This window comes from Chenopodium album, chromosome 5, assembly GCF_948465745.1.
Source record: "Chenopodium album chromosome 5, dcCheAlbu1.1, whole genome shotgun sequence".
In the NCBI taxonomy this organism is placed as follows: Eukaryota; Viridiplantae; Streptophyta; class Magnoliopsida; order Caryophyllales; family Amaranthaceae; genus Chenopodium; species Chenopodium album.
The window spans coordinates 23811453-23830630 of record NC_137838.1 but is presented as its reverse complement, the minus strand read 5'-3'; the positions used below and the strand labels follow the sequence as shown (position 1 = coordinate 23830630).

At 37.2% G+C, this 19178-nt stretch overlaps 1 protein-coding gene across 1 annotated transcript; it reads right to left on the bottom strand.

Moving 5' to 3' along the window:
• Nucleotides 1-350: 350 nt before the first annotated feature.
• On the bottom strand, nucleotides 351-17898 carry LOC145632034 (uncharacterized). The gene is made up of 4 exons (XM_081684291.1): nucleotides 16922-17898; nucleotides 9426-9733; nucleotides 1529-1893; nucleotides 351-830 (listed from the first exon to the last, which is right to left on the bottom strand). Exons 1-3 carry the CDS (start codon nucleotides 17815-17817, stop codon nucleotides 1535-1537), a joined length of 1563 nt encoding a protein of 520 aa, XP_081540417.1. The 5' UTR covers nucleotides 17818-17898; the 3' UTR covers nucleotides 351-830; nucleotides 1529-1534.
• Between the last annotated feature and the right edge of the window lie 1280 nt (nucleotides 17899-19178).

Sequence of the window (19178 nt, the reverse complement as noted above, 5' to 3'; positions counted from 1 at the left end):
CGAAACCCAACCCGACCCGATAATTTATAGACCCGAACTTGACCCGAAACCCAAAATTACCTGACTCGATCCAAACCCGACCCGATCATTTGCTGACCCGAATTTGACCCGACCCAGAATGACCCAACCGGAATGACCCGTTTGTCAGGTCTAATATGAAATCTCACTTATCTGCCTACTTCACCTGATACATTCCCATTCATTAATAAACCTTTGAAAATAAGTTTTTTTATGAATTACAAATTTTAAAATTAATGCATCTTACAGTATGACGAAAGCTCAATGAACTCAACTATTACTAGTAATTGTGTAAAATATTCACAGGCACAAATGGACCTACGCATCACCAATCACCATAATAACCACTTGCCAATTGCAATAAATTAAGGTTTAAGACAATGCCCATGGATAATGCTGTGCAAATTCACAGGCATACCTATTTGAAGGTATAATTAGCCTACGATTCTTTCTACTCTCCCAATTTACTAGCAATTTCCATTTTCCAATCAACATACAAGAACAGCAGGTCATTAATCACCCTTGCAGGCTTTCGCATGAACTTTAAAAGGAAAAAAAGAAGAAAAAAAAAAGGTAAGGAGAATTAAAAGAACACCTTCTCTTCATCATTCCCACAAAATCAAGATAATGCCAAGTTGATCAAGTAACCGGGCCATCTTTACCACATTTATCATAGATTGCAAGTTGCCAATTCTCAAGAGCTAGAAAAGTCGTGACTCAACCTATACTGCAACCATTGGTGGTGTGGATGGAAGCTGCTTTCAAAGACTTGATACCTACTTGATTTCTTTAACCAGAGCAAAAACAAATCACTGCATAACAATTACAAAGTGTCAGCTATTTTTAAGAAAGGCAATATCTAAACAACTTCAACGATTATCAAGACAATGAGCAAAATCTAAATTTGGCAGTCAATACTCACACCTACTTTGACAATCAACAATACGAAATTATTGTTGGTTTACATAGATTGAAAAATAAAAGGATTAAAATTACTTTCTTGATCACCATCAGAGAATATTTTAGTCAATATTTGACATCTGAACACAAAAAATGAACATTTTTACACTAATAATAGTATATGTCACAGCCACAGTTCAATAATTTTACATCTAATGTTCATGCATAGATGGATCAACCAGAACTCCAGATAACAAGAACCCTATGAATGATGTTACAAGGGGATCCCAACTTTCTACCACAAATTATTTCATTAAACAGGGGCCATGATGTGCGAATGAACATACAGTACAAAGGTAAGAGATTATATATCATCTCATCTTTGTTCATAAAAGAACATACAGTTCAAAATAAAAGAATATACTGACCATAATAAATAAACATACCACTCACAGTAATAGTGAACATGGAAGTATGATAAAAAAAAATTAATGAATAATGAAAAGAACATCAGTCTGTATGGTAACCCAAGCTATTTTTTTCATATGGTAACCTTAATTGCTTAACTCATATGATAACTAAAAATTACATAGGACAAATAGAGGCTTACCTAAAATCACTTGGATGGTTGGAGTTTCTCAAACTTGCTTTCTATGACAACCTTCTTTCGAGTTTCAAAATCCACTTTGTCTAGGTCAGAGGCTAGAGCAAGATATCCATACAGTATTCTTCTCCTTTCACCTGTCCTCTGATCTACCATCACAAGATTTGGATTGTTCTCCTCATTCTTATCAGTAGTAATCGATTGTACACGGGTCCAATCTCTACGCCCATGGTGATCCTTCTCAAAGTGGTCAGCCAATCGCATGGCCTCCTTCAGGCCTGACTGGTCACTTGCAAACTTAATAAGAGTAATGCCAAGATGGCCATCTCTACTGTATAAGGACTTCGATTTGCCACCAGAGAAGCCAAGATCTGTATAGAGGGAGTAAACCATTAACAAATATGACCTAACCATAACAGTGAAAACAGAATCAATCAATCAATCAATCAATCAAAGCCTTAATCCCAAAAGTGGGGTCGGCTAACATGAACCAAATTTGATTATTCCGTGTAGTCATCAACATAAATCTTTCTCCTCCATCCCTTACGATCCAAAACTTCATCCTCACGTAAATCCATGCACTTCATATCCTTCCTCACTCCTTCCAACCAAGTCATCTTTGGTCTCCCTCTTCCTCGTTTAATCCCTCCATGGTCCCACTCTTCCACTCTTCGCACCGGTGCACCCTCGGGTCTCCGTCTTACATGTCCAAACCAACGCAGACGATTTTCCCTTAATTTATCTACAATGCCCGCCACACCTACTTTCTTGCGAATAACCTCATTTCTGATTCTATCTCTTAAAGTGTTTCCACACATCCACCTTAACATGCGCATTTCCGTAACCTCCATCTTTTTAATATGCTCTTTCTTAGAAGCCCAACATTCTGTACCATAGAGCAACACTGGTCTTATGGCAGTCCTGTAGAATTTTCCCTTCAACTTTAAGGGAATGCTGCGGTCGCATAACACTCCCGTGGCCGCTCTCCATTTAAGCCACCCTGACTTAATCCTGTGGGTCACGTCTTGATCAATGTCACCATTCTTCTGGATGATCGACCCTAGGTACTTAAAACATTCACTCATGGTCAAATCCTTTCCATCCAAACTCACCACTTCATTGCTTGTCCCCCTCTGAGTGCCAAAACGACAAACCAAATATTCAGTCTTACTCCGACTTAGCTTAAACCCTCTAGATTCCAACCTTTGCCTCCATTGCTCCAACTTGACATTAACCCCATCCTTAGTCTCATCCACCAAAACGATATCATCTGCGAACAACATACACCATGGAACCTCATCTTGAATTGGTCTAGTTACTTCATCTAGAACCGTTGCAAAAAGAAAAGGGCTTAATGCAGACCCTTGATGCAATCCGATTGTAATAGGGAAATCTTTTGTCAACCCTCCGCATGTCCTCACATTTGTTGACACATCCCGATACATATCCTTAACTAGGTCTACATACCTTCGTGGGATACCTTTCTTCAACATTGCCCACCAAAGTATCTCTCTTGGCACCTTGTCATATGCCTTCTCTAAATCAATAAAGACCATATGAAGATCTTTCTTCTTTACCCTATAAAACTCCATCATTTGTCTTATCAAATGGATTGCCTCCATAGTAGATCTCCCAGGCATAAAACCAAATTGGTTATCTGAAATGCTTGTGCATGCCCTCAACCTTTGTTCAATCACCCTTTCCCACAACTTCATAGTATGGCTCATAAGCTTAATTCCTCGATAGTTAGAACAATCTTGAGCGTCTCCTTTGTTTTTATAAACCGGGACCAAGGTGCTCTTCCTCCAATCTTGTGGGATCCTTGTAGCCGTCCATATCTTGTTGAAAAGGTTTGTTAACCAATCAATACCAATCTTACCCAAACACCTCCACACCTCTATCGGTACCCCATCAGGGCCAACCGCCTTCTTAGGTTTCATCTTCCTCAGTGCAATCTCCACCTCTACTCTCCTAATCCTTCGCACATACTCCATGTTGATTTCTTCATCACTCATAGAGGTATCTCCTATCCCAACTCCATTACTTCCATTAAATAATTCATCGAAGTACCCCTTCCACCTGTCCTTGATGCCCTCCTCTTGCACTAGGACCATTTGGTTCTTATCTTTGACACACTTCACCATGCCAATATCCTTCCTTGCCTCTTGTCTTCTCTTTGCCATCTTATAAATGATCCTTTCTCCCTCCTTGGAATCAAGCTTTTCATAAACCTCCTGATATGCCTTTTCTTTTGCTTGGCGAACAGCTGCCTTTGCCTTACTCTTAGCCTCCTTATACGCTGCAAAGGTTTCATCACTCCTACATTTTCCTAAGGCTTGATAGCATTCCCTTTTTTGCTTAATTACTGCTTTCACCTCTTCATTCCACCACGAAGTATCTCTCTGTACCGAAGTTCTTCCCCTTACTTCCCCTAAGACCTCTTTGGCCACTCTTAGGAAACAGTTCTTCATTCGTAACCAAGTCATGTCCGGATCCACCTCTCCATCCCAATCCGCTTCTTCAATTACCTTTTCTGTAAAAACCTTAGCTTTTGCATCCCTTAGGGTCCACCATCTTATCCTTGGTTCTTCTTGTCTAACTTTTTTCTTCGCCTTCTCTTTCAGACGAATAGTCATTACCAATAGCCGGTGTTGGGTGACCACACTCTCCCCTGGGATAACCTTACAGTTTATGCAACTTTGTCTATCTATGCTCCTTGTGAGCAGGAAGTCTATTTGAGTTGCATTTGCTCCATTCCGAAAAGTTATCAAGTGTGAATCCCTCTTCTTAAACCAAGTATTAGCCAAAATTAAATCATATGATTGGGCAAAATCCATAATAGCTTCACCACCGGCGTCCCTCTGCCCATACCCAAAGCCTCCATGGACACTCTCATAGCCATCTCGGCTCGCCCCAACGTGCCCATTTAGATCCCCTCCAATATATAACTTCTCTGAGTGGTGGACACCCTGCACCACCTCGTCTAGGTCCTCCCAAAATTGTCGTTTCTCTTCTGCATCTAAACCCACTTGGGGAGCATAAGCACTGATAACATTCACAATCTCCTTGCCACATAGCAACTTCAGCCTTATCAACCTATCGTTCTTCCGATAGACCTCGATCACCTCTTTTGCCAACCTCTCATCGAGAACCACACCAACTCCGTTCCTAGCTCCACCATTCCTTGTTCTGTGGCTCGTTTCTTGCCCAACATACCATACCTTATACCCCAAAACCAAGCCTCGAGCTCCTTCTCCTGTCCATCTTGTCTCTTGGAGGCACATGATGTTCACGCGTCGTCTTTTCATTACTTCTACCAATTCTGCTGATTTTCCCGTAAGAGACCCCACATTCCAAGAACCAATCCGCAAACTAAATTCTTTTCTCCCACGCTCCCTCCTGATCCCAACTCCAAGCCCTTGATTATTTGACACCACAATTGGGCAATATGGCGCGTCGCTTCTGGGCGACGACCTAGCAACCCTTACATACTTATCACTGCACCCGGGTCTGGGAAGTGCAGCGCGTCGCTCAGTAGGGAACGCCCCAATGGCACGCCCTTGCTCATTTGACACCACACTCGGGCAATGTGGCGCGTCGCTTCTGGGCGACGACCTAGCAACCCTTGCATACTTATCACTACACCCGGGTCTAGGAAGTGCAGCGCGTCGCTGAGTAGGGAACGCCCCCACGAAAATATCTGTTTGGCTCATGTCATGGGATGTGACGAAGTTTTATACTGGCTGTCACTGGCCTACCGTAACCCTCCTCCTTTATCCAGGCTTGGGACTGGCAGCGGGAAACCCACTGGCGGAGTTAGTGAAAACAGAATGACCACGTGATAATTTCGTATTCTTTTATGTAATACACCAAATGTTGTGTACACATCAAAGTTCAAGCTAACAGATTATAAATTGTGTCAAATGAAAGGTATAGTGTTAGAGGCTTAGAGCAGACAGCATACCACATCGAAACAGTAGGCCATAATCAGAAACACGATCTACATGTTAAGTTCTTAGTAATGATAGGGGTGTGCACTACTTGAATTAACACTAATGCATAGGTAGGATATATGGAGAATAAAAATTAATTATGGGAAGTAACGATATAAGTACCCTACTGTACATATTTGCTTAAACAGAATCCTTCAAAACTTTTTTTAATACCAAAAAACAGCTGTACAAGTTTGTAATTGAAAGCTATCAAAGTCCACAAAAACACTACTTGTGGGGCATTACAAGCAAATGCATGTCATCTTTTGATTTGTATTTGCCTCTGATAAAGTCAAATAGGGCTTAATTATTGGGAAAAAAAATAATAAGGTGCTCTACAAAATGACCACTAAAATTAAACCTAAAGCAGAAACTATACACACCTGCTACTGCACCTAGGAAAAAAAGTTCTTTGTGAGAGCCATGGACACTGGACCAAGTTACCAGAATCATAAAACTGGATCAATATAACATATATCAATCCCTAGCTAACATTGAACATTCACTGATGCCAACAAAATTCAAAATATATGAATGGTCACTTTTTATTAGAGAATGCAGACCTCATTCACCTCAAGCAATTACCAAAGACAACCCTTGTTGCAATCTTTTTTGTTTTACTAAGATTATACCTTGGAAGGAGACAAATCAAAGGCTAAACACAACCTGCAGGAAAGCTAACCCTATACCCAATTCTCACAACTAAGGAGAAACAACCAAAAGTATAGTCACCCTCATGGACATCAAAAATGAATACTCTAACCATACATGGCCCTGTCGTAATAGGAAAAGCTATGTTACTTGGACTCAGATACCCATGTCTGACACGGATACGTGTTTTAAGTGTCCGACTCGCCTATTTTATGAAAAATTTCCATCATTTTGAACTAATATGAAGTGCCTAAGTGTCCTACCCATGTCCGAGTGTTGAGGGTCCGACATGGATACTTGAGGTGAGATGAAGAGTCCGAAGAGTCCGAGGAAAAGGCAACCATCCATGCCTTCAAGTAACATAAATATATCTCCTAACAGCCAATATGATGAATAGATGTAGATTCTATTCTCCCATTTTCTCCAAATGAAGACTCAAATATGAGAGCAATCCATTACTTCATATAATTACAATCAGATTACTCACACACAAAATAAACAGTACATTGAGACCAAAAGATGCCTCAAAAAAATCAGTTTTCTCATGTTGTAAATAAGGAATGCAAATTGTAACAGACCCAAACAACAGAATAACCAAGGTGTGTAAGAACAACAAAGAAAACATGAGGTACAGGACTATTAAAATGAATCAAAATCACCTAATAAAATCAAGAAACATACAAAACTCACAAATCACAATCACAAAAATGTATAATTCACTAATCTAGATAAGACTTCACTTATCCAACTCAAGGCAATACAGAGTAGTTGCAATTAAGACAATCAAAACCCTTAACACACACAAACACACACAAACACCCACTACCCCACCCCTCTCCCCCAACAAAAAAGAGAGAGAGGGGGGATGGATAGGAAAATAGAGAGTAGGCACTAAAGGAAAAGAAGACGGGAGATAAAAACCCATAGTTTTGATAAGTAAATCAGTTAACACTCTTGCCAGTCAGGCAGTCATCAAGAAGGAAATCCAACCTCTAGGTTGAACTTTATTCAAGGCGATATAACTAAGTATTTCAACTTGATTTCATATTCCCTTTATAGAACCATAATTTCTCTCAAGCAATATGTCTCAAGAAAAATGCTATAAATAGCTCACTTTTAACAGAAAGTGTCAGTGATAGGGAGGGAAACAGAGAAGGGTTTCATTCCTGCACCAAGGATCAGAAGGATTCAGAACCTTATTCACCGGAGTTGAAGGACAACAGCGGTAACAAAGAATATGCCCGCTCACTAGAAGTAATAAAGCAAAAGGAGAAAGAGGGGGGGGGGGTTCAGTTAGAGTTTTGGAGGCCTAAAAAAAATAAAGAGCAACCTCTAGTCGTCCTATGATGACTTAAATAACAACACGCAATTTGTTACAAAGAATACATTAGAATAGAAGGAAATCCCTTACATCCTGTAACTAAGAAAGATCCCAAAATACTCCAACGATTGGAAATAGTACAGACAACAATTATTCCTGAGTTTGGTATTAAAAGTACAAGTTGTAAACCAGTGAGAGATACTGCTGACAGATAGAACATGTCATTAATATATCTTGTCACATGTAAAGATTACAAGGAATCTAGTTTCTGTGTTGCAAATTAATAGAATAGTAGACAGAAATTAGAGTTGAATGTAGATATAGCATAAACATAGTGAAATCCTTAAATGAATATTAAAAGGGTTGAGCATATAGCAACCCCTCCACGCGGGGACTAGTAACTGCAATCATTTATCATACACAAGGAAATATAATACTCTATCCCCAAATAAGTCACATTAGCCTAAATCACAAGTTTTTAGGGAGGTGAAGAATAAAAAGATAGTGGGGTTTGATTGATTAAAAAGGGTTTGGAAGATTAAAAGTGTATAAATAGATACAAAGTAATAAATAAATTTAAAAAATAGCGGGGCTTGCTAGATTGAAAGTGAATTAAAAGAAAATGTATAAAGGTGATATTGGAATTTTATTTAGGGACAGGTTTTGGGTAATAGAAACTTTATTTCAGGGCAGAGGGAGTATCAAGTTCTAGAAAACATAAAATCAATGTCAAATTACTGTTATCTTTTTTAATTTAGTATCGGCTAACAAGTAGCTCATTAATTAGTACTTACAAAAAAATTTCAAAAGAAGAAACCTACTCTAGAGCTTCTCGATTTGAACACTTATGAAACTCTATAGACCATCAAATCTAAGGTGTAATAAGAAATTAAGAGCAATATGCCCTGTTGGAGTCATAATAACCATAAATCCCTATAGCACTCTTAGCATATTTAGTAACACTAATATTGCATTCTTTGGCAATTCAAATCCTAAATAAAACCTGATACCATAATTGATTGACTAACTGCTTCAACCAACATAAAGAATGACGAGTCCTCAAGGAGGAGGATGCTAAAAATAGCAAGTAGAAGCAGGAAGAATTAACATCCAACCACATGAATACATGATACATTATCAAAAGAACTAGCTTTAGGTTTTCCAGGTTAGTAATCTCAACTGTAAGACAATAGATGTGCAACAGCGCAATTAGACGCCGAGCATAAATAATCAGCGTCTAATCTATAGAGTTTTCTGCATAGTTAAAGAGTGCTCAATCACCCCTTGTTTTCTCACAACTAGCACTTAAAGTTAAAACTCAAATTCAGACACAAAAAAAATACACATTGGATGACAGTTTCTTCTAAACAGTTCATTAAGTTTATCCATGAGCTCAGAAGTATGTAATATACACTGCAGTCAAGATTATACATACCATCTCTAACCTACAATCTGCTTATGAAATTAAAATTTACACAATAGCATTAGAGGGCTCCACAAAAGAAATGATGGAAGCTCTGGCACATACAGAGGTAGAGCAAGAACGCTTCTAGGAGGTAAAAAAAAAAAAAGTGGTGGCATACACAAAGATGTCTAAATGACTTAAAGAGTATACAGGACTTTTCACAATAATATTCTGGACAATGAGAAGCTTGACGTATCTGTTAAAAAAACGCAAGTTTCAATGTAGATAGCAAAAATTTTGCTTCTCGGTAAAAATGAAAGTGAGAATGCCAGCCATCAACAAAAAAGAGTTTATAACCCACAAAGGTAATATCTGGATGTCAAACGGATAAATCCAGATCTCCAGTATATCACTAGAGTATAGATCTCATGGATTTAGTTATGTAAGATTACTCCACATGTATGTCAATATAGCAAAGAACAAAGTGGATATGTTATAGCATCCATATTCTATATAGTAAGCTGAGGGCAATACCTCTAAGTTTACTATCCATTGCCTTATTTCCCAAACCCTCCATACGGCCATCTTTACCCTTGCCGGTATTTGTGTTATTAATAATCACCATAGGTGGCCACATGATCAAGTCATCCTGGTATGCAGCTGCTTCTTCGGCAGGCATATGTTGATAGGCCCTGGAAGAATCAGGAGGCCTCATAAAACTCCACCCCATTATGGCACAGAGAGCTTTGTGCAAGCCCAGGTGATCCACTCGCAAATCAGCATTATCTGAGTTGTAAGTATGCATAACAAGAGCATGCATATCTGGAAACTCTTTTGAAGACCTGTAATTTCCAATACCAAGAGAGTCGGACAATGCATAGCTCAAATTTTTCTGACATAAAATTAGTTCAGATACATTCAAGGAAAGATAAAGTTCATATACACAGGCATACAGCCCACAACTATCACACTAATTATATATTTAGCTGGTTGGTAGGCCAATACAGGCAAGTAGACACTGAGTCAATAAGAAGTTACTTTTTTTTTCTTTTTTTATTTAAGGCTAAAAATTTGTCAAAAGTCCCACTTTACTACAACTAAAAGTCTACAAGTAGGTTCGTAAAGCCCTACAAGATAAGCTTTGAAAACAATTTATCTAAACTAATATGGATTTTAAAGTTGGATTTTAGACTAGAATAATACTAGATGCTCACATCAATGACTGACATAACAAAAGCAACACATCATAGGTTGCATCTCTAGTATACTGCCATAGTAAACCACTATAATGCAAGAAGCATAAGCATAGCTGTCTCCTCAATGGATACAAAAGAAACCACACTTAACAGAGTTGGAAATATGCTCCTCAAGACAGCAAATTAAAACCAAGCCTCCATTGCCACTTGGCAAGGTTGGTCATCCAAATTACAATGTTACTATTGAATACATAAGATTGAATATGAGCAATAAAAAGAACACACAAAATTAACAGCCAAGTTTCATATCAATGATGAGACCTATAGAACTAAGTAAATTCACATAATTACAGCAACCCAGTGAAATGAGGTTGAAGACAAAAGCACAAAACTCCTTGTCACCATAAAGTTAATGAACCCAAATGGTCCAAATACATCTCTTATCTTGATATGCAGATAAATCAAAGAGAGATGACAGGAACATAAAATCAACAGCCAAGCCTAAGGTAAATGAAAAGACCAGGAGAATGAACCTAGTTCACTTCAACAAACTACAACAATCATCTATGGAAGACCCTCTTTCAAAACCATGATAAAAATAAAAAAATAAAAAATAAAAAACAAAAAAACCTCCTCCGTTCTAGAAATATTGCATCATTCGCAAACTTGACACTTTTCAGACAATCTTCATCAACCAAATATTGTGATTAATACAAAAAGAAATATAGTCATGTGGGGTCTTGTTAGAGATTCGTCTCGGCATGTTTCATAATATCAACTATGGTGATTATTAATAACACAAATACCGGCAAGGGTAAAGATATAAAAGAAAAATATTACAAACGACAAAGGTGGTCATCCGAACATATAATAAAACATAAGATCCTTCAAATAAAGGGCATGCAAAAGTTCTGATTTTGTAACTAGAGCAGATCGAATGAGAGTACAACAAGTATACTTCAGGACCCATCATTATAACAAAACATCATACTCAACAAAATCTGCAGCTGGTCAGTAAAGTTAAGAGCCGCAATTATACAATACACCAAATGCCCACCACCATGCTCACAAACAGTAATGAGAGGCCATAGATTAATCCTCTTTTGCAGTATGATGAATTTAGCAATCCAACATTCCAACCTCTCCATCTCCCCACTTAACGCCAACTGCAGATATTATATGCCTTTTTCACAACCTTTGTTCTTCCATTTTCATCTTTTTGAAAGCCCAAACTCATTCTTATGGAATTTCCATTGTTCTCTGAGAGACCAAGAAGTTGAGAAGGCTGTGAAAATAGCAATCCGTAAACAATGACAATTCACTGCTAATTAAAGACCTCCTTCCTAGTCTCTAAAACTCTAGATGCCTATTTCTCCACCTAAAATTGATAAAATCAGTTTGCATTTGCAATTCCAGATTCTTTGTTGCAGGCTTGCAGGATAAACAACTCACCTGGCACATTGCCAACACAACTATTTTGAATTCCTACTAACATTTGGTACCCCAGTCAATTCACATTAATTTTGGCATCAATATTTCTTGATTTATAATCTAACCTCAATTTGTGTGCCTAAGATTCTAATATTCTTGTCAGCAAGGTGTTATTAGAAAAACCAGCATGAAAAAGATAAACCCAGTGACAAAGGTATTACCTCTGTAACCCTTTATTACAATTAAACCATCCAAAATCAGCCAGCATAATTTTTAGCAAGCATACAGAGAGAAAAAGAACAAATCTTCAATTGGATTAGCAGGAGAAGCAACAAGGCAATAATAAGAGTGTCATACTTGTACAATGGTACAAACCAACACAAATAAAAGATATTATATAGATCTAGCACAGGACCCAACCAACCAAAACATCTAACAGATAATGTTAGTATATGGACATGAATATGACAGATAATGACCACTGATAAAGCTGCAGAAATTATAAGAGGAACAACTTCAATCAACCATAATTGACTGAGTTTGACGTTCAAGCCTTGTTGAAAGCTACAGGAGCTATGCACAAATTACCTAAAATGCAGACAACATTAATCATGAGATCTACTATGACTTCAAAGTCAAACTAGAAATCAAAAAATAAAGGACCTTACTGCTTCAAGATCCTCAAAGTGACGATGAAACAGGGATTTTTCCTAGAACATGTAATCTAAGGGGGATCACAGGTCCATGTCAATCCATGATCCTAAAGTCATATTTACCTACTTCTTTGCTTACCTCAGTGTGCAACTTCTTTATACTTTGTGTTGTTTTGCATTTGCCATCCTTAACTTCTATTTGTTTTCTACCCTTACTAATATTACTATAAAAAATGGCTTACATCTGCTAGGTGATTAAAACATATCGTTGGGTCTAAACAAGGGGATAGGGATGCATATTGCATACAACTTGGATACCTGACAACATTGAATTAAATGTTTGAGAGCCTATAACTTATCTCAACTCTGCAAAATCAAAATTGTTTAAGACCTCTCACAGCACTCAACGGAAGACTTTGGATAACCAGAAACAAAGACATAGCACGTGATTCCATATCTAAGACCATCTTCAATTCAAGACATGTGTGCATCGGTTAGTTAAGGAGCTTTAAAGAGAAACAAACATAGATGCTCAAAGAAGAGTCTCAGCATTAAGCCTAGCACATTGCCACTGATTTCAATGGCACAAAAGGCTCAAGGCATGAGAGATGCCTTTATGCATATGTTAAAATTTGATATTTTGATTGAAAAATCTAAATAATTACATTAGATTATATTATTTTAAAAATATAGCTTCTACTCTAAGGGCCTATGTGTTTCATCTTTTTACAACAAAGCCTTAGTCCCAAGATGATTTGGGGTCAGCTAACAAGAAACATCATAAGGAACCATCCGCCAAAGAAAAAAGGACATACAAGATTACTAGTTGGAAAGTTGGAAAAAAAAGGTGTGTAAAGTGAGAAAAAGAAATAACATCCAAGTAAAATTAAGGAGAGTTTTAAAAGAGTACCGGGAATAAAATTTAATAAAGGTTAAAAAGGAGTGGTAAAACGTGCAAGTAAAAAACATAATGGTTTAATAAAACTTTAGTAAGTCTAGATAAAATAAGTTAAAATGGAAGAAGTCTTTACTCACATTTTCAGATAAGTTCAGTTCAGACATAATAAGTTTGACAAAATAAGTTTTAGATAAGTTCAGATAGAATCACATAAGTTCATACAAAACATAATATAAGTATAAAATACAATAAGGTCACATGATATAACTTCAATATTATATATTAAAAGACACACCAGCAATGACATGTGTCATCTCCTGGTGTGTCCTTAATTATTATTATTTTTTCATATAAAAAAATCTACTTCCTCCGTTTTCTTTTACTTGCAACACACCTTTTAGGCACGCAATTTTAGGAGATGATTAGTGAGGGTAAACGAGCTATTTTATCAATATAATTTTTACACGAAGATTAGAATAGGGTTAAGTATCATTTGTAAAAATTATAATGAATAGTTTATCCGTTTACATTACATAAACCCGACCTCAAAACACGTGCCACAAGGCTGTGTTGCAAGTAAAAAGAAACGGAGGAAGTATTAATTAAGGAAACAAATCAATTTCAAAAATAATATTATTTGTTGTACATATTCCATATTAATGTAGTATATTTAGAATAAAAAGATTCACAAATAATTTTTCTAAAATAGAAAATTGGACAACTATAAACCAAAAATTATATTCTTAAAAATATTTGTGATCTGTTTTACAAGAAAAAAAATAAAACATTGCTCGGATTTTTTGCCTACATTTATTTTTAATTGTGTATTAAAGGCTACAATTAAAATTTAACATATCACATACTTTTATTATTCCTCGACTAATTTATGATTATAATATTTATCTATTAATAATCTATAACGATCACCGTGCATGGCACGGGATCTAAGCTTAAACATTTTAAAACAAAGAACTAATTAAAAAAGATTTTTTTTTTTTTAAAAAAATGTCAAATAAAAAAGGCTTAACCCCACTCAACTTACATAATGAAATTAGATTTCCACTCCCCTACTATTTATGGCAGGTTACTTAGATTTACATTTCTGTTACATCATAAAATCAAAACCAGTAAAAGATGTGAAGTATGTTCTGACAGCCATTCTTTTCACCATAAAAATAAGGGCCAATAGGGATGAATAAGTTCATATAAGAGCTACCAAGTTCACTTTAGCAGATAATAAGTTCAAATATGATAGGAAAGAACAAGGTGAAAACAACCTACTCAACTGAACTCTTTTCTTTTCAATAAAAAGATGATGAAAGAAAAAGAATGAAAAGGAGGGGAGATGAGAAGACAGAATCAGCAAAGAGGCTCTCCTGTGAGAAAAAACCAAAAAGAGACAGAATGAAGGAAAGACAAATTAAAGAGAGATAATTTTAAGCAAAGTGAGGAGGAAAATAAATGAAGAGAGAAAAGCTAACATGGTTCCACACCCACATGGAGCAATATTCCAATGAGAGTATGAAGCTTTCATATGGTAGGATTTTAAACTAAATTTTTCTAGTTTTAGGTGTTTGGGTGGGGAGAGGGGAGATTGTGTCAAGGTGTATCTCCAAAGCTAGGTCAAAACCCTAAGCAACACCTCTTAATTAATATTTCAAACCTTGATAGTAAAGGCAAGATACTTTGCGGTTATACTTTCTCTTTTTTTCTTTTTTTTTACTTGAAACACTTTGACTTTTCAAAAGCGAATGATCGTGCATGCTAAGGGTAAGTCACAAGACTTCAATGAGGGAGGGATAAAAGATGAAAGTAAAACTAGAAGAAGAAAAAAGTGTCTTTGCCAATGTAGTACACAAAAAACAATAAGAGTGTAGTAACACACAGCAGTCACCGATGGAAGCTAAATTAACACCCTTCGATGCCAACTACGAAGCAACTTGAATTGCACAGTTCTTTAATAGAGTGGAATGACTCAAACACATGCATTCGTATTCACTCCACCTCCATAAACCCTAAAGAAAGGTAGCTCCACTCATGCTCAATTTGTGCTTAAAGGCCTACATCGAGCATTAATATTCAACCAAATCATGGCATCAGAATATTCAATAAATTGCTCCCTCCATCCCAATTTCATGTGCCCAATTTTCAGGGCACATAGTATTAGGAGATTCATCAATTGTTATTATAATTAAAAAGGCAGAAGTGATGGGAGATTGTGGGGTAATCTTATACTAAAAATATAGGAGAAAATAGATGTGGTGGATCAAGGGTAGAAGAGAGAAGTTAAAAAAATAAAAGAGAGTCATTGCTACAAAAAAAATGGACAAACTTTATTAGAACGGGTGAAGAAGGGCAGTGGGAAAAAATAAATAGGGACGAATGGAGTGACAGAGTAACAACTAGAGTGAGTCTGCATTTTGTACCAGCAACATTCAACTTTGAAGTCAATAAAAGAACTTGACAATAATAAAGAATATTAACAATAGGAAATAGTACAGTAGAGTGCTCTATAAAAAAAGAAGATAGTGGATTATAAAAGAAAATGGAGGGCTTGGGTGAATGTGGCATGAAATATTATATGGTAAAATAAAGTTATAAAATAACATAGAACATAAAAGAACTAAATATCTCTAAATATAGGTAGCCCTCCGTTAACAACTATCTAGTTTTGGCATGTTGATCATTTGGCATCTAAGCTCCTTCAGTATGACACATTGATTTGTATTAGGTCATAAGTAAAAATATAGATTTAATAGGAAGGAGGGTATACACGATACTAGAAAAATGTCACTTATAGCTGACACTTATAAGACCTCACAAAACTAGTCCTAACCAAACAAATAACAAACCCCAGTGCTTAACAAAGCATGTGGTTCCAACTAACATTTACAAAATACATTTAAACGGCACAGTCAAATGTCTTTTTATGGAATTTAGCCAAAAGCCAAGTTGTCGAGCAACCTCAAATTCATTAGGTCCCAATCAAACAAGTTAAAGTTTTCACTTTTCAGTATGAGATGTTCTAATAAATGCATGCCAATGTCAGACAAAAAAACACCATCTCAGATATACAAGTGGATGCCTTCAATGTAAGCAAACCTCCCCAAAGATTGCATACAAGCTGCAGCATTGGGCAAAGAACAAAATGATGGCAATCAAAGATCAATCAGATGAGAGCTTTGTGCATTATTGCAACCAGTATAAATATACACTTTGCGGCCAAAGTTAATTAGCCAATAAAAGTATGAATTAACGGCACATACCAAGAGCCCTACTAGCAAACAAGTAACACTACTTCTAGTTGAGCAATATTCTATTTGATGACTACCTTGCTTACCTAATTGTCTGGTTCCCCAAAATACAAGAGCTTTACTAACCGGTATATCACATCAAAGAAAGAACACATCTTAGAAAAATCATATCCTCTAATGTGAGACTAAAATGCTTGAAAGTAAACTTCCTCACTGTAATACCTTTAAAATATATCACCTGAATTGCACTTATACAGGTACGGAGAGGGTACAAATACAATAGAGACATGAAAGCAATATATTAAAATAAAAGACAAACACAGCTATATACTACATATATTTGGAAAACCAAATAAATTATAAAACTTATAGATAACCAAAATTAAAGGCACCTATTTTCGCCATTAATTTCCATATATCTATCGTACCACTCTTCTATCCCATTAGTTACAGAATTTCAAGAATCTGAGAAATGATAGAGTCGGGTTCAACACATGTCTAAGCAAATCTCATTCACGTACAAACACATTCAATAGAACCATATTATAACAACAAAAAATAATTAAATTAAAGCATAAAGAGTAGTTTCCAATCAAACCTGCCACAGACGAGGCAGTGATGATGCTTGCCATTCTCTAAGTAATTCTTTTTCTGATTAGGATTCTCGTAAATCAACTTAATAAAATGAAGATATGCCTTCATAATAGGAGGATCAATCCGAACTTCCTGCCTCGCACCCACATTATTACTACCACCACCACTATCAAACCCAGCACCAGCCCTCATAATCTTGGAATTCCGAAACTCATCGTCGCGTCTAAAGGGACTACTAGTACCCGAACTCAAATTGGCACCAGCACCGGCATTGCCATACTGCAGGAGCTGCTGCTTCTGCCTGGCAAACTCATCCCCATCTCTATCTCTCTCCTCCCCAAAACCAAACTTCCTCTTCATTGACATAGAATTAGACCCAAAGGGATGATCCTCCCTACCGCGAAAACCATCCGGGCTCATCGGCCCAACCCGAACCAACTCATGAGGCGGCCCAAAACGCCCAATTGGGGGTCTAGGAGGTGGGGTGAAATCTTGGTAATCAGGGGGCAAAGCGAAGTAGGATCGAACACTACCATCAGCAAGAACAATGGTGCGACGATCAAGCATATGGAACCCATAAGTAGGAGGCGGCGGAGGAGGTGGAGGGCCAACGGAAGACGGGAAAGGTGAGCTGCGTTTTGGGGTGGGTTTATCAGAGGAAGACCTTGTTGCAGCGTTGTTAGTGTTGGAGTTGGTGGGGGGTTTAGCGGTGCTTGGGGAGGGCTTTGATGGGGTTCCGGAGGTGGGATTTGCGGCGGAGGGTGCGGCGGAGGTGGTGGTGGGGGTGGCGGAGGAGGAAGATTGCCAGCGAGATTTGCGTTCGGAGGTAGGAGGAGGACGGTTGTTGGTGATGGTGATGGTGGTGGTGGTGGAGGATGATTTGGGGTTGTTACCCGCCATGTTTGTTAGGGTTTCAACGATGAAGCCTAATTTTGTTCAGGCTAGGCTCTCTAATGTGACTTCTATTTGTTATATTTCTGCCTACTTCATGCTTCCATATACGGAATACCGAATGAGGAATGAGGAATGAGGAATGAGGAATGAGGTATTAGGAGATGTCAAATGTGTCAATTAAGATGATTGGATCGTATTTGATGAGGAGGTCAAGTCGAGTCGAGTCGAGTCGGTTCAATATTTAAAGTTGAGCCTATAAAAACATATGGAATATCGAAGTTACTATGTAACAATCGAGAAAAATACATGTTACTCCCTCCGTTCATAATCTTAGTCTCATTTAGAATTTTTTGACTAATAAAAAATAGGGGAAGTCTTCTAAATTTCTATGAATATATAAGAACAAATATACTCATATGAGATCTAGTTTTATTAGTCTCGATAAGTATTTTTATTAATATGTAATTTTAATAATTTCAGCTAGTGTGAGATTAAAGATATTTACGATAAAAATTTGCATCGATAACGTAAATGGGACTAACATTATGAGTCGGAGGGAATAACAAGAATGAATAACAAGTGAGTGAAATCAGGACCCACTAGAGACACTTTTGAGAGTGATAATCTTTTATCCTTCCTCCTCACTCTCAAAGTGTATGACCATCAAATACAGAATCAAAAAAACCGTGAGGGTTGAGTTAAGGTGAGGGTTCTCCTTAGCGCTAAAAAAATACTCCCTCCGTTTCTTATTTCTTGCAACATTTGCCTTATTTGGGTGGTTCACATTTCTTGCAACAAGTTTTTTTTCCTTATTTAGTATGTTTTTTAAGGTAAAATTACATTTTACCCTTATTTTTGTATCATTAAAGTGCTGATTCACCCTAATCTAATTGTAATCTAAATGATAAATTATCATCAACTGATAATCATTCCCACCAAAAAAATCATCACCCCTTACTCTCCCCTCTCTATTTATGCATCAGATACATGAACAAAATTGTTCATCTTCCCAACCACTCCATTCAATGCCATCTCCACCAACCTGCATTTACTCCATGGATTACTCGTCTCTCTCTTCTCCATTTAAAAGAGAGGGTTTCTCTCTCTTCTTCTTTTGGAACCCTAACTCTTCTTCTCTGAATCGCCGCTTCCTCCCTCTTCCAACCTTTTCACCTTACTCCCCTTCTAGATTTGTGCTGGAACCTTCAACAAAATATGAGTACCTCTGAAAAAACCGATGCTTCCCTATTTTGTTATGAGAATCTTCCACCTGAAAAACCCATAGATGACCTTCTTCTTAGTGCGACTAGGTACATCTGTGAGAGGGGATCTGGGAAGATCAAACCCCTGCGCCGCGCTAGAATGAG